This window comes from Tursiops truncatus, chromosome 9 (assembly GCF_011762595.2).
Source record: "Tursiops truncatus isolate mTurTru1 chromosome 9, mTurTru1.mat.Y, whole genome shotgun sequence".
NCBI lineage: Eukaryota > Metazoa > Chordata > Mammalia > Artiodactyla > Delphinidae > Tursiops > Tursiops truncatus.
Genome location: NC_047042.1, coordinates 90,426,206 through 90,443,687, shown reverse-complemented (window position 1 = coordinate 90,443,687; position 17,482 = coordinate 90,426,206). Strand labels below are relative to the sequence as shown.

The window sequence follows — 17,482 nt, the reverse complement described above, 5'->3', positions numbered from 1 at the left end:
CAATCATGGCAATATAAGATTTTTTAAAACCAAAATATTTTGATTGATAAAAATTAGAAAAAGGTAAAAAGCATTTAAATAGAGACTAATGAACATTTCTAAATTTTAAGCATTCTAATAACTCCATTGTTTCTCTCTGTATTTTGATAGTATGTTAAATGCCATACTGAGTTTATCTTACCAGTCGCTTGCTATAAAGTAATGCTGTACTGCTGCCACTGGAAACTGCCCATTTAGAAAAATGCATGACATGTTCCAACTGTTTAGAAAGTCCAGCCACTTCCTGCTGCTGTTGCATAAGTTTCATTCGATGATCTTTTGCAAGACTCTGAAAAAAAAAAGTTTCAAAATTAGTTCTGCATGTAACATATATTTTAATGGTCATCATCAGATTACCCAATTAGAATAACCACCACCTCTAAGAACCCAGGTGATAGCAACCTATCCCTTGGTACAAAGGCTCATTCTCACTGAAGTAAAAACCGTGCCCCCAGTGCTGTAGCCACCACCAACGCCACCCTGCCTCTGCTGCCTGCCCCTTCTCTCCAAGGCCCTTGGTCTGGTTGTACATATTGTGGGATACAGGTTTCTGTTCATGCATCTTCCAGTATCCAAAGAGGTACAAAACCGTGGATTAGCTATAATACAGTAAATGCCCATTAAATTCAATACTCACAAATAAAATAGATGTACCATCCAGCAATCAAGTAAAGTTACCAGATCACATGATTTACTCAAGCACATGATTTCACCTTTTAGGCATTCTTATCCTGATTGCAACTAGTTTGTGCCAAGTTATGCCACATGGTAGACAACATTTATGCTTTGTGTATAGTAAAAAAAAAAAAAAAGGAAGCAGGCTTCCCTGGTGGCGCAGTGGTTGAGAGTCCGCCTGCCGATGCAGGGGACACAGGTTCGTGCCCCGGTCCGGGAAGATCCCACACGCCGCGGAGCGGCTGCGCCCGTGAGCCATGGCCGCTGAGCCTGCGCGTCCGGAGCCTCTGCTCCGCAACAGGAGAGGCCACAACAGTGAGAGGCCCGCGTACCGCAAAAAAAAAAGAAAATGTAAGTCAATAAAGTTGATTTAAAATAATACTGATGACGAGGTTCATCCCTAGAGATTTGGGGATGTGGTCATCTTTTGTTCCTTATCTTGATTTTTAAAGAACTCCTCAAGTGATTCTGATTTACAGTGAAGTTTGGAAAAAAAAAAGGAAGCATATAATTTTTGTCTATTGAAAATTACCATGGGAACCAATTGATATAGTGACTAATGGTACCAATGCACTCTCAAAAAGAACTACAGAAAAGCAGACTATACAATTTCTCTAAGGGAAGTATACAAGCAAGAACATAGGTTAGTCAAAAGTGGAAGAAAACCCCACTGAACCTGTGCTATTTTAAAGGTCTCTAACCTCAAATCTCCTTTACCTGGCAAGGAAAGGAGGAGAGAACAGGACTAGCTCTAAAAAAAAGTTTAAAAGTAAAATTGCTACACTCCAATATGGAATTATATTCTCAATAGAGAAAATGAACCTAGATCCTGGCCCTAGTTGGTTTCAAATTTGGAAAATACACATATGCTAAACTGAATTAAGTCATTGCAGTGACTATCAGTGGCTTTGTCGTATCTAATTTTAAGTCCAGAGATAATTTACTTATTAGGCTATTTCTGACCTCTGTAAAAACTAAGCGTTACTTTGGACACATTCTAGAAAGAACAGAAATTCTGTTGACTTTTAGGGATGTTGCAAATTGAGAATCAGAAGCCCAAGTTTCTTGGTCTTCTATAGTAACAAACTATTTGGGTCTGGAGTCTTAGTAAATACTGACTACATTTATTCGCCTTAAAGAAGGATTCTGTGAACCAGGAGACTGGGTATGAAGACTGAAAAGCATTTTTAAAAGGTGCTGCAAAAATTATAAGTTAAGGGTTTCCCTGGTGGCGCAGTGGTTGAGAGTCTGCCTGCCGATGCAGGGGACGTGGGTTTGTGCCCCGACCTGGGAGGATCCCACATGCCACAGAGCGGCTGGGCCCGTGAGCCATGGCCGCTGAGCCTGCGCGTCCGGAGCCTGTGCTCCGCAACGGGAGAGGCCACAGCAGAGAGAGGCCCGCGTACCGCAAAAAAAAAAAGAAAATGTAAGTCAATAAAGTTGATTTAAAATAATACTGATGACGAGGTTCATCCCTAGAGATTTGGGGATGTGGTCATCTTTTGTTCCTTATCTTGATTTTTAAAGAACTCCTCAAGTGATTCTGATTTACAGTGAAGTTTGGAAACAGCCACAGCAATGTGTGCACTATTCATCTCTGAGAAGCAAATCTATGTGACATTTGATTTTAAGCAGAGCTTTGAAATCTTTTAAAATAGTTTAAATGCTTCTATCTAAAAAAAAACCCAACCAAACAAAAAAAACACGCCACCGCCCGCCCCCCAGAACCTTGAAAACACAGTTACTGTAAATGTATTCCTCCTAGCCGAATACTTTTTCACTAAGTATTTGTTTCCAAGAGGAGAGAGAATTATTTTGGTCTTTGTTTCCTGTATGATTGATAAACCATGGGAATGACCATGCTTTCCCAGGAGGAAGAGAACCTTCTGACAAAGACCTTATAATTTTGTCAACTATAAAATAAAGATGTTGAACTAAATTTTTTCTATGAGGCTTTTTTTAAAATCTCCGAACATCAGGATTCTTTTATTCTCTTCTTAATTTGCTTCTCTACTGTTAAATTCTTTTTGCACCAATACATTAAATGGATACCAAAATATCATGCAATTAATATTATGTTAAGATACCATGTAGAAGTTGTAACCTCATGTTATTTGAGTCAAACACTGACTCTGGATCTTGACCTTCATGAATATAAGAAAGCTGATGAAGTTAGTAATATTTTTCTTACCTGCAGTGACAAACAACTATCTTAAGTGCCTTGAGCACCTCTCCCTGAGTACTGCTTTCACAGTTAGGACTGCTGAGGGCAGGAGGCACATCCTTTTACCTAATTTCTCGTAAGGTTAAATGTATATATTTGAGAACTAAATATAACTAACTTAATGTAACTTTCTGAAAAACTTTGCTCAATTGCACTCCTCTGGTGACCCAAAGCTGTCAATTCAATGGATCTCTAAAAAGATTCATCTCTTTACATCTCTTTAATATTTACTAAGCTCCTCCTTCAAGCAAGGCATTATACTTTGTGCTCTGAAGTAAACAATAAGGATTAAGACATTCCTACTGTATCATAAAGCCGTAAACTGTCAGATACAAGGTAGAGCCTGAGAATGGAGAAAAATATTACTGAATCAAATGTAAACAATTATACAAAAAAGGCTGTGATTTCAAATTCACAAATACATGAGAAAATACTACGGTAAATCACTACAACATACTGTCCCATTAACAGTAACTTACCTCAAGCTGATGCAGTAGAGCTTTTCCTTTTTTATTTATTTCTACCATCAATGTAAATATGGCAACTTTAATATCCTGTTCCACCTGCTTCTGATTTTGATTTACTTCAATTATCCTGAAAATTAAACAAAAGGGGGAAGTCTAAAATCTAAGGCAGAAGATTTGTTTTACAGTATGTAATATTGATTTTCTAATCCCTAAATTAGACCAAAAGGTTTTCAGCTCTTAAATGCTCAGCTTTTTCTAAGGGTCCTTCAGTTTAAATAGACTTTCTTGAAGATGAGATAGCAGAAATATTAATTCTTCCAAAAGACATAGTCAATTCAATCTTAAAATCAAAATGTATAAAACTGCAAGAGAATGAACACATCTTAAGAAAACATTATTTGGAAAGATTATGACACCTGGAAAAATTCTCAGCCTAAAAGGTTGGACAAAAAAAATGATTTATAAACAAGATAAGGAAAACCAGGACTGAATGAGTTCTACTGTATTCACTGCAACTAAGAAGTAGAAAAGCTTAAATGTGTCACTATTATCTTAGTCATCTGAACTGTTACCTATTCATTATATCTGAATAAAAGCAGAAAGACAATAATAGTAGTTTGCTACTTTTAATAGCACTTTTGTCTTGAAATAAGCAGCCAAATAACTATATGTTTTTATCAACCAGCATATACATTTTTTCCTTTGATTAGAGAAAATGGGAATGCTATTTTCATGGAGATCAAGATGGATAGGAAAAAAAATACATAGCATTATACCAGAATATCTTATAAAAGCAGAAATAGAATAATGAGGCATCCACCATCAAACATTCTGAGATAAACAAAAAGCTTTATTTCTAAGGTAGATAGTTAGTGGGAAGCAGCCGCATGGCACAGGGATATCGGCTGGGTGCTTTGTGACCGCCTGGAGGGGTGGGATAGGGAGAATGGGAGGGAGGGAGACGCAAGAGGGAAGAGATATGGGAACATATGTATATGTATAACTGATTCACTTTGTTATAAAGCAGAAACTAACACACCATTGTAAAGCAATTATACCCCAATAAAGATGTTAAAAAAAAAAAAAAAGCTTTATTTCTTCTGCCTGCTTATCTTCCAAAACTTAAGATGAAAAGGGCAGGGATTTTATTCTCTGTTGGAAATTCTTTTTTTTTTTTAATTATAGTTGATTTACAACATTGTATTAGTTTCAGGTGGACAGCAAAGTGATTCAGTTATACATACATATATATATATTCTTTTTCAGATTATTTTCCCTTATACGTTATTACAAAATATTGCGTATAATTTCCCTGTGCTATACAGTAGGTCCTTGTTGGTTACCTATTTTATATATAGTAGTGTGTAAATGTTAATCCCAAACTCTTAATTTATCACCCCCCCACCAACGTTGGAAATTCTTCAAGATAATTATTTGATATCAATATTGGCTAGAGGATCAAGGAAACCAGATAGGTCTAGGAAGCAAACAACCTCAAAAAAAAAAAAAAACCCAACAAAACAAAACAAAACAAAAAACCCAACTAATTTAAATCCTCATGATGGTAGAACAGGATGAAAAAAGGACAAGTAATGCCATGTTTGCACATGCATAAAGATGAATTAATAGCAAAGTCAGTCCAGTAAATTTAATCCTTCTATAATCAGGTAGCTATAAAGATACAAAGAATTAGCACCTAATCCAAAGAGTCTTTAATTTTTACAATTCAAAAACTAAAATCCTTCCACACCATAATGTATTATTTTGTAAAAAGAGCATAAACTACTACTACTAAAAAAAAAAAAAAAAAAGGTAAAAAAATATTTGGAAAATTCACACTATGTGATTTTAAGACTTACTATAAAAAGCTCTAGTCATGAAGAAAGTGGGGTATTAGCAAGAAAGAAAAGCACAATGGAAAGAGAGTCCAAAATAATCTCACACATATATGGTCAACTGATTTTCAACAAAGGTACCAAGGCAGTTTAATAGCAACAGGATAATCTTTTCAACAAACAGAACAAGTGTTGGAACAAATGAATATCCGTATGTTAAAAAAAAAAAAAAGAGTAAACTCTGGTCCATAGGTCATACCATATACACAGTGAAAGAGTAAGAAAAAAGTCAAAAGGGTGAATTTCATCAACAGTGGATCGTTTACATAAAATTAGTTATTTTACAATTACTACTGTTTGCCACTAGATGGTAGAGATTATCTACCCTTATCATTCCATAAATATTCATTATATATTTTCAATTACTCAGATACAAAATTTTAAACCCACCAATTACATCAATTTGGCAAAAATACACTACTGTTATTAGAATACGACAAAGGAAATAGTATTTGGTCAACTACAGTTCTCATGTGAAAGAGAAAGATAAAATGAAATGAGAGCTGATAACAAAAGAATAATAGAAACTAAAAGACGCACAACAGAACTTTTATTATCACAATGTATAATAGATGTAATAATAACACCAGGGAGTCAAGAAAAGGTTAAATTATGTTTAAAATCTCCATTAAGGAAAGCAGGTAAGCCAAGGAATTCCTTGGAAAAAAGTACCAAATGCCCCACCCTAGCCATGTTGAAAAATGATGAGTAACAGATTGTGACAACTGATCTTAAGGAAGATGAACTACAAAAAGGCTGATATACTTTTCCCTATGAACAACATTCAAAGCCCCTGCAAGGCCTCTCTTATTCAGGCTCTTTCTAATAAGTATTTCTTTATCTATTTAAGCAGTGACATGTTACTTTCATGTGCAAAACAACAAAAGAAAGGGAACATGGGATTTCACAGGTGTTGTAAAATGTCAGCATGTGCCTCAAATGGGATGCAAAGGGGGTACTAGGCAAACTCCCTCCTCCCCACAGAGGTCAATGGTTTGCTCTCCAATCACTGAATTTTAGGACATGAGCCTTTGGACAGTTGATGATTTACTCCCTTGGAGGACAAACAGTATAACAAGCAATATGTAGAAGCTGTTTAAGTACTGTATCTGACAAGGAGTAAAAGGTATGTGAAACAGTTTAACAAGCCCAGTCTCCTGGTGTTCTATGATCTCTGCCTCACTGCAGTTAAAAGCTGACAGCTCGGGAGGCATCTCTAAGTCTAGCAATGCTTAAAATAGCAATTATGTATCTAATTAAGTGTTAAAATATTTTACAGTACTATAAAAATAGTTTTGTTTTTAAATCCTGGCATTTCTTGGATAATTGGAAAACACAAAATAATTAAAAATTATTAATACTTACCTGATAAATGAGCTGTTATTAAAAGTAGCTTATTACCATAATAGTTTTGAAATTTCATGGCTGAAAAGAATACTTTCCAAACTTCCCAGAAATCCAAAGTTTCTGGAAAAGGCTTATCAACTATGTGTTATTAGACCCATCTGACAGCTTACTTGGATGTACTTCACCATGAGTTAAGTAAAATGTCTGTTCTTAGAGTTAATATACTTAACACATTATATACAGATGATTTAAGTAATACCATAAATATAAATTTACCTGTTTTGGATCTGATTTCCTGTGAATTTTATGTATTTTGTTTTTTCCATCAGTTTGGTGATTAGTGTATCTATGATCACTTTCTGATTCTGAAAAGCTTCTTCTATAAATTGATATCTGAAAAAATAATAAGCAACTTATTTCACACAAATGTCTGTCTAAAATGAGGAAAAGCCCCAAAGCAAACAAATAACTAATAGGAAACTATTTATGAGTATAAAGGATATAAATAATAATCTTTTTAAAATACCAAATATATCCACAGAAGGCAGGTCCACCCCACCACAAATTCTCTCTTAAAAAGGAAGGAGTCTTTACAGATATTAATCATGGACACTCTATTTTTTTAATTTCTATTTTTTAAATAAATAAATTTATTTATTTATTTTTGGCTGTGTTGGGTCTTCATTGCTGTGTGCGGGCTTTCTCTAGTTGTGGCGAGCGGGGGGCCACTCTTCGTTGCGGTGTGCGGGCTTCTCATTGTGGTGGCTTCTCTTGTTGCATCTAGGCGTGTGGGCTTTGGTACTTATGGCGTGCAGGCTCAACAGTTGCGGCGCACAGGCTTAGTTGCTCCGCAGCATGTGGGATCTTCCCGTACCAGGGCTCGAACCCATGTCCCCTGCACTGGTAGGCGGATTCTTAACCACTGCGCCACCAGGTAAGTCCATGGACACTCTTTAAATAATTTTTAAAATCTGAGAAAAACACATTCAATCATTCAGTTTTACAAGCTTAACAGGCTCCCTTGGTGGACCCGGCAAAAAGTAATCATAGATAAATATCTATGTAGATTTATTAACTATTTTGCAATTTCATAATTATGAAAGTTTGATGCTTTGTAAACAAATATTTTGAAGATCACTTTTAAATAACAGGTTTAAATATACTTTTCAATATTCATTGTGCTACAGGTCACAAATAACAAATATTGCATGCTTTTAATAAATGGGGGGAAGTGAGGTGATGGGGGTAAAACTCCTGATGTTATGCCTTGCGTGTGACAAAGCTTCAAGCAACAATATCATAAAATACCTAAATTAAAAAAAAATTGACTTGAAAGTTAAGGTAACAACCTCTGACAAACTATGTAAGATGACTCTAAAGGAGCTCTAGAGAAACAGATGATGTGTAAGATACATAAAAAGAGTTTTATTAAAAGTTTTTCATAAAATGCACAAAATACATTATTTCACATAATGTGATTTAAAAGTGTGAGTGTAATTAAATCAGTAAGTATTATACGTAGGGTTGCCAGAGTTAGAAAGAAGGGGGAACACACAGTTAATAATATTTCTATTGGATTTCTTTTGTACATAATCATATCGTTTGTAAATACTGACATTTAAAATTCTTTCTTAGGTGCAAGTTTTTTTATCTTAGTAAACTTTTTTTTGTTATACACTCTTTGGGACCCTAATACAATGTAATTATTAAATGAAATGATCAAACTGGTCGTCTTTATTTAGGTTTATCCTAAACTCAATGCAAAAAATTTACAATATTCCATTATGATGTTTTCTAGCTCTTTTCATAGATAATCTTTATCAGGTTTGAGAAATTTTCTTTTATTCCTAGTTTGCTAAGATTGTATATCATGGATATACATTTTTTCTTGACTGTTTCTTCTGCCTCTGTGGAGATGGTCATATAATTTTTCCTTTAGTCTTTTAACAGGACGAATTACATTAATGATTTTCAAAGGTAAAATGAACTTTGTATTCCTATAATAAGGCTAACTTAGTTGTGATTCTATTATCCAAAAATCACAATGCTCCTGGACTTGGTTTCCTAATGTATTTCTTAGAAATTTTAAGTTCATTTCATGGGTAAGACTGGTTTGTAATTTTCGATTTTGATTTCTCATAAAACAAGTTGGAGAGAATTCATTCTTTACTGTTCTATGGACAAGACTGTATAGGAAAAGCATTATTTTAACCTTACCTATTTTGTAGATTCATCAGTGAAATCATTTGGGTCTGTAGTTTTCTTTGTGGGATTTACACTAAAATAAAGGACTGTTCTGATTTTCTATTTTATATTGTGCTAGTTTTGGTAAGTGTATTTTCTAAGAATTATCCCACTTCATGTAAAAGTTTTCAAATCTATTGACAAAAAACCTTTTTATATTTTTAAATGCCTGTAGAAAATGTGGTGATGCCCCCCCTTTCACTCCTGGCATTGGTTTTTTGAGTCTGTTTTCTTTTTAATCATTCATAAAGAGATTTGTTAATCTTTTGAAAGATCCAATTTTTGGCTTTGATTCTGCATTGTATTTATTGCATCCTTTTTGCTACTTACTTTGGGTTTAATTTGCTGCTTTTTCTAACTTGAGATAAATGTTTAGGACATTTACTTTTTATCCTTAATATCTAATATATGCATTAGCGATATATATTTTCCTCTAATCGTGGCTTTAGCAGGATACGTCAAGGATAGTATTTTCACTATCACTCAGATAAAAATATTTTCTAATATTCATTGGAATTTCTTCTTTGATGCTTTAAATTTATTTTTACCTGCTTATCTTTGAAATAATTTCAAAGTTAGATTTGCAATAGCACAGAGATCTCACGTATACCTTTACAAAGATTTTCAAATATTTCCTCAGCAAAGTCCTTTAACTCCTTAATAATTAGTATGCATTTCCTAAAAACAAGGACATTCTATTACGTAACCCCAGTATAATTACTAAATACAGGAAAACTGACATTGAGATAATACTTTCATCTAATCTACAGACCATTCTCCAATTATGTGATTTGTCTCAATAATGTCCTCTATATCATTTCCCCTCTCTAGTCCAGGATACAGTCCAGGATCATACCTCATTGTGTTTCGATATGAATTACATTTCTTCATTTTCAAATATATGGAGATTTTTCTCATTTATTATTGTTTTCTAGATTGACTGCATTGAGTTTACACAAGAATTTATATGATTTCGATCTTCTGAAATATAAAACTGCCCTGGCATATGGTTAATTGATTTTTTCCTTTTTTATGTTTGGAAATAATGTTTATCATTGGGTGCAGTGTCCTTAATGTCCATGAGGTCATTTTGCTAATTGTGTTTTTTGATTCTTACTGAAATATCCTTACTGAGTTTTAGTCTGCTTGTTTTGCCAATTACTGAGAGAAATATGTTAAATTTCCCACTATGTGGATTTGTCTCTGCCTTTTTTCTTTATATTTTGTAAGGCTATGAGGAATATAAATTTAGAACTATTATATCTTTTAGACAGAAAGAGCCTTTTATTGTTATAAAGTTTCTCTCTTTATCTCAAACAATGTACTTCGATATACCAGCTTACCTTTGATTAGTGTTTGTATGGCATAGCTTTTCTCATCATTCTTTTTATATACTTAGGTTTTAGATGTTTCTCTCACAAAAAGCAAGTAGCAGATTCTCTATTTGCTTTCTTATCCAGCCTAGAATCTTTTAATTTGGAACATTTTATCCATTCACGTTTATTATAATTACAAATATATTTAGAGATATACCAACTTATCAAGTCTTATTAAATCCCATTTGTTCTTTGTTCCTATTCTCTTTTTTGGCCTGTGTTTAGACTAATTGTTAATTTTTCTACTTTCTCTCTCTGTTATCTTGATAATCATATTGACTTTTACTATTCGTTTAGTGACTACTCTATGCATTAAAAAATGCAGATCTTAACTTATCATCTAAGAATAACTTGTAGTTTAGTACCTTCTTCCTAAGCAATGCATGAACCTTAGAACATGAACTCCATATCCTCCTAACATATCTGTGTGATATTTAACACACACATGACACACCAAGACATTACTGTGTAAGTCAACATTTATTTAGATTTACTCATACTTATCATTTCAGCCGTTCTTTCCATCATGTATCACCTACCGTTTTTCTTCTGCCTAATGTATGCTTTTGTGAGTGTTTACTGGGGATAACTTCTCCCAGTTTATTTTGTCTGAAAACGTCTTTCTTATAAACCTTCATTTCTGAAGATTATGTTCACTGGGTATAGAATTTTAGTTTTATAGTATTTTCTTTTTGCACTTCAAAAATATTACTTTATTTTTTAATTATCCTGCTGGGGAGTTATGGGGCTTCTTGAATATGGGCTAGATGTCTTTCTTCAGTATTACAAAGTTCTAAGCCATTATATTCTGCCCTCAAATGTTGCTTCCTTCCCATTCTTCTCTCTCTTTCTTGGACCTCAATTACACCTTGTGTTACATCTTCTCGATCCCTCTTCCATTTTCCATCTTTCTGTTTATTATACTTCATTTTGATGTTTTCTTAATTTTCTCCCAGTTCATTAATTCTCATTTCCTGGCATGTCAGACCTGCTCTTAAACCCTCTATTGAGTTAATTTCAGTTACTGTAATGTAAGTTCTAGACATTGTTCACATTGTCTTATCTCCTAGCATATTTGGTTATTTCTAATTGTGTGCTGAACCATTTTGTAAAACTCATTATTAAATAAATCTGAGGTCTAGGATGATGTTTTCTTCCTCCAGGGAGAATTTACATTTTATTCTAACAGGTAACTTGGGGCACAAGCAATAAGATTTCAATTTAATCCAACTTTGGGTACTGAGAAGATCTGATTCTGCACTTTAGTTCCAGTGAGGAACTGTAATATTTACTAGCTCATTCATCTTTACCATAATAGAGTAGACTTTCAGAATCCCAACTCAAGGCAAGAAGAAGCCTTTAACCCCTGTGACCCTGAACTCCAATCCCTGTCTTTCAGCCCTGTGAGTATATTAAAAGCACCCCTCAACCTCTAGGCAAATGCTTCCAAGGGGAAAAAAGCCTGTACCATTCTCTATCCCCATTCCAACCCAATCCTGGTCCAATAATTCTTTATTACCAAGCTCTAAAAATATCTTATCAATGATTTCTGTATTTTGTCCATGTTTTCTAGTTACCCTCACTGGTATGGCTGGTGCAAATTACCTAGTCTGCCATTATTGGAAGACCTTTTTCAACCAATTATATCTGTATCAGTTTATCAGAATCTTACTGTTTAATTCAGTTGTTGCTAATTCAAATGCCTATGGAGGACAGGTTTAAAAGTAAGCTTTGGTAGGAACTATGATGAATTAGAAGAGCATGCCCATCCTAAAGACGACTAAAGTCAATTCCAGTCAAATACTGACATGAAAGTATTGAATATATGGGACCTAGGGCTAAAACAGATTCAATTTTCTTAAAAAACAAAACAAAAAAACCCAGAAAACAAAAAACAAAACCAAAGCCAGAGATCTAAATGTTTTTTTAAAACGTAAAATCTTATTTACAACGCTGGCAACTAATTCCATATAGTTTAATAAAGTGCGTCAGCCAGTGGTTCTCAGCTAGGGTGATTTTGCTGCCTAGGGCACTTGGCAACGTCTAGAGACATTTTTTGATTGTCACAACTGGGAGAATCCTACTGGAATCTAGTAAACGGAGGTCAAAGGTGCAGTTAAACACCATACAATGTACCAGATAGCCCCCACAACAAAGGCAGCAGCACCAAAGTTGAAAAATCTTGAACTAGGCCAACATACTAATGGCCAAACAAAACATTATTTGCAGACGGCCGTTTGGCTGGGGTGCCAGCAGTCGTCTAGTCCTCATAAAGCTGTATTATAAATCTATGTATGTAGGAAAGATGCAGGTACCTGTGCTCTTTATGTTCTAATAACTGGCAGTCCCGACATGTCAGTTTGTCACATGTTTCACAGTAAAGTTTCAGCTGTTCCTTCTTATGAAAAGGACAAAACACTGGTCGCTGACTGGTCACACCAACTGCCTCTGTAGAGACAATGGGAGGCAAAAGAAGAAAATTAACATAACTGAATAGTAAATAATTATTAGATTGTTCATTTAAATTAAAGTCCATTGAGATATAAAGGAGCTACAGTTTCACTGACACCACCATTACCAGCAGGTTTTACAGATAATAAAATATTAAGTATTTTTTGCATTTCTGGAGGAAAAGATAAATGAGCTTTCCACTTTTCAGTGTAAAAATTAAAATTAATTCAGGAGAAAAAGGAAGTGTGTAGCTAAAAAGATGTTTTATGAAATTAAAAAATCTTAATAGCCCAGTTAAGCAAACGGAACCAACTGGAATGTTTTGTATTCCAAATGTGGGAGTTTTTTTTTTTTAATGCAAAGCAGAAAAATCTAATAAAAATGTATAAAAGAGGTGGTGGAAAAATTATTTCTCCACTTTTGCAAAATTCCTAACAGAGGATACCCATTAACACAGAGATAATCATAAAGTTTACACTATTACACTGTAGTCATCCACATAACTTCTTAATAGTTATCTAGAGTGGAGATAAAACTGGGCAATGCTTATGCTACAATGTTAAATAGAAAAATTACAATACAAATAAATACAATGCCTGATTAAACAATACCAAGGTAAGCTGAGAGGAATTAAAAATAAAATTAATGAACTAAAAAATATATTGAGGGTAATTAGATAAATTTAGGGATAAAAACAAAAAGGTAAACTACTATTTAGTCATATCAAAAAGGGAAAAATATATAAAATTCTGAACAAAAAAAGGAAAACAACCAGATAGAGAAAATTAGCAATGTATTAAAAGAATACTAAAAGCACAACACATCAAGACCAAATGGAATTAATTCCAGCAAAGCAAAAATGGTTCAACATTACTATTGTCATAGCTCCCTGCACCCTTCTCCTTGAGGTTCATATCATCTGGGCATCACAGTAGATGATGGGTGACCATACATCCTTAGTTGGCTTGGGACATCCTGGTTTGTACCTGCTCTTCAGGAATAATTATTTATAGAGCTTCTGATTTAGATAATTATGACATCATGTCATCCCTTTATAGACTTCCTTTATTTATGAAGAATTTCAATCCTGACTCATAGTCATCCTCCTAGCCCTTAGTCTCATCATCATCCTGGATGATTCGGAAGTCCACAGAGAGTACCACATAAAGACAAGCCTCTCAGACTTTTTCATCTCTAGAGACTTGTACTTCATTTTAGCTACTTATTCCATTTCATACACACCATGGTCCCACCCTAGATTTATTGTCCATTACTATTCCATTTCTATAATCATAAATTCAAATATCCCACTCTAATAACTTCTACTTTCTAACTTCCCAATTCTTAGTTAAACTACTCTCACTGTACCTCACTGATATTTCTAGTCCCTAACCATTTATTTCGCCCTATCAACTGACACTGTCAACTTCACTTTCTTTATACAGTTAAAATCCCCAAATTCTTCATGTCAACACATGCCTATATCCGCATCTCTTATCCTGTGGAACTTCTAGAATGTTGGTCCGGCTAAACCCCAACCCTAAATAGTTCAATTCTTCTCTATAACTATATCAGACTGCTGAGGACTGATAGAGGAAGTTTTAAGGACTATACCAAATGTAACCTTGATGCTACCAAGCAATCCTATTTCCAAAGCTAGAGCTCTCTTTCAACTGGAGTTATTTCAAATATCCTCCATATTTCTTACCTTTCAGTCCTATTTCCTCTGCTCTCTTTTTCAATAGATGGCTGACTTTACAGAAAAACAGAAGTCTTTCTAGAACTAATCTATTAAATTTACCTGAGTATATACCTGGCCTTTTCTCTTTTGTGTCTCTTCTTCATCAGTGTTCTCAGAAATTATATCCCCCTTTTCCTGTGTCTCAAGACTCCTAGCCTCATCTCTTACTTCTCCTCTTCTTGCATCTTACTCTCCAGCTACACTCAATGTTCCCCCTCTGGAAATTTGTGCATGTGCTTCAGTTTTCCCCACCCTTCTCATTTATGTGATGAACTTCCATTCATCCTTGAAGTCCCAGATGTGGCCTTCAATGTAAATCCCCAAATCTGAGTTTGATACTCCTTTCATGTGCTCCTACAGAACTTATGAGGCTAAACTATGATTGCTAATTTGTTCACAGTCTTCATCATACTAATAACTCCTGGAGGGTAGGAAGTACCTATCTTATTCACTTTTTCATCTCTTTAATCTAGCAAAGTTCCTGGAATATAGAACAGGCATACAAACACTGGTTGACTCAATAAATAAAAAGCAGTGGATTAATTTTTAAACAGAAATATACTAATGAGCCATAAAAATCAACAAAATGCTGATAAATATTACAACATGGATAAAACCTGAAAACACTACTGTGGTAAGTGAAATAAGCCAAACATTGAGGGACAAATACCCTATGACTCCACTTGTATGAAATATCTAGAATAAGCAAATTCACTGAGACAGATAGTAGATTAGAGGTCAGCAGGGAATGGTGAGGAGAGGGGAATGGGCAGTTATTATGTATTGGGTACAGTTTCTTTTGGAAGGGCTAAAAAAGTTTTGGAAATGGTGGTGATGGTTGCCTAATACTTTGAATACAATTAGTGCCAATGATTTATACACTTAAAAATGGTTAGAATGTCAGATTTTAAGTTACACATATTTTACTGTAAAAAAAATGTTATTAGTGAACTTTACATTATAAGCATAAGCAACACAATAAGAACCCAGAAACCACAATTAAATACATAAAAAGCAAAACTTCTTTGGTTATCTATACAACAAATATCATGAAACAGGTTTACTATAAGAATATCAGAGAGAAAAGAGTTGTAAAACTTTTTTTAAGCCCACCCCTTATCATCTTAAAAATAAGAGACAAGAGAGAATATAAGTTTTTAAAAATTTTTTAATTTTTATTGGAATATAGTTGCTTTACAATGTTGTGTTCGTTTCTACTGTACAGCAAAATGTGTCATGTATACATATATCCCCTCTTGTTTGGATTTCCTTCCCATTTAGGTCACTATAGTACATTAAGTAGAGTTCCCTGTGCTATACAGTATGTTCTCGTTGGTTGCCTATTTTATACATAGTATCAATAGTGTATATAGAAAATAAGTTTTTGTTTTTTTTTGCAGTACGTTGGCCTCCCACTGTTGTGGCCTCTCCCGTTGCGGAGCACAGGCTCCGGACGTGCACCCTCCGCGGCATGTGGGATCTTCCCAGACCGGGGCATGAACCTGCGTCCCCTGCATCAGCAGGCAGACTCTCAACCACTGTGCCACCAGGGAAGCCCCGAAAATAAGTGTTAAAGGCAACTTTTTCACATGTTGTACATTCATACCAAATTAAGGCATTTATAGGAGAAGGAGGGTTGTGAGTATAAAGCAGAATTCTGTATCTATTCATACTGACCAACATTGACAAGTATTCAAATTCAGCCATAATACAGACTTCCTTGTAGTAAAAGACAAGAGTATATTTAATGCTTATGAGTGTATCAAAACAAGTTAGTAGGGCTTCCCTGGTGGCGCAGTGGTTGAGAGTCCGCCTGCCGATGCAGGGGACATGGGTTTGTGCCCCGGTCCGGGAAGATCCCACATGCCGCAGAGTGGCTGGGCCCGTGAGCCATGGCAGCTGAGCCTGAGCGTCCGGAGCCTGTGCTCCGCAACGGGAGAGGCCACAGCAGTGAGAGGCCCACGTACCGCAAGAAAAAAAAAAAACAAGTTAGCATGGGAAAGAATGACTTGGGAGGGATAGAGAAAAAATGAAATTTAAAAATTAATTTATTACCTGGAGATACTTCCTCTTTCTGTCTCACAGTGTGGTCTTTTGTGAATTTCACCCTTTGATGAGCTCTGATGCATGTCTTGCAGAGCCATTCAACACACTCTACACAAAACCCATTAGCTTCTGCATTGTCCTCACAGCTTGTACATACCTAATAAAAGAAACGAAAAAAAAAAAAAAAAAAGAAACGTCACGTCAATTTTTGAGAATAAAGAAAAGGTGGTCACATGACTAATCATACATAAATGATATACCAACTATACTTGACTCTATCAGTTATCTTCTTAACAGTGTTCATAAATTTAAACTGACACTATGTTTTAAATTATAAACATATGAAATGGAAATATAAGGACATTACCCTTAGTTCAATATATCAAATATTCTAGGCACTATGCTAACTGCTGAGGATATAACCATCAGAAAAAGCAAACACAATCCTTGCCCTTATGACATCCAGTCTCCTAGATGAAATGTAGGTTCAAATCCCAGTTCCCCTACTTACTGGATAAGTAGTCTTGGACAGGTTACTCAGAATGCTCATCTTTAAAATAAGGGTAATAACATAAATTTTACTGAGTGGTTGTAAAGATGAATTTTACTGAGTGGTTGTGAGGAAGTCAAACATTACTGAAACAATAATACTAATACATAACTACAAATTGAGAAGTGCCATAAAGGAAAAAGTATGAGAAGCTAGAAGAACATATGATGGGGGAAAGTAATCTGTTTTTAGTGGGGTTGAATGGTTGGGGAAAATGAGAGGAGAGATTACCCAGGCAAAGCTTTCTCTAAAGAGATCATATTTGCACCAAGATAAGAAAGTTGAGTCATCAATTACTGATGAAAGCTTTCTAGGCAGAGAGAACAGCATGTACCAAAGCCTCCAGCAAGAACATGGCAGGTTCAAAGAAGTGACAGAAAGCCAGTAGGACTCAAGTGGAGAGATCAAGGGGAAAACTGGCAACAGA

General features: G+C 34.9%; 1 protein-coding gene across 4 annotated transcripts in view; it reads right to left on the bottom strand.

The window, feature by feature from the left end:
* The window catches only part of TRIM24 (tripartite motif containing 24), a 94,838-nt gene that overhangs the window by 35,831 nt on the left and 41,525 nt on the right, over positions 1 to 17,482 (bottom strand). For all 4 annotated transcript variants that reach the window (XM_019949103.3, XM_019949220.3, XM_019949153.3 and 1 more), the window contains exons 3-7: positions 16,515 to 16,662; positions 12,583 to 12,715; positions 6,924 to 7,040; positions 3,418 to 3,532; positions 182 to 328 (exon numbers count right to left, since the gene is read on the bottom strand). In XM_019949103.3, coding sequence (XP_019804662.2) covers positions 182 to 328; positions 3,418 to 3,532; positions 6,924 to 7,040; positions 12,583 to 12,715; positions 16,515 to 16,662 — 660 coding nt within the window. The remainder of the gene's footprint in view (positions 1 to 181; positions 329 to 3,417; positions 3,533 to 6,923; positions 7,041 to 12,582; positions 12,716 to 16,514; positions 16,663 to 17,482) is intronic.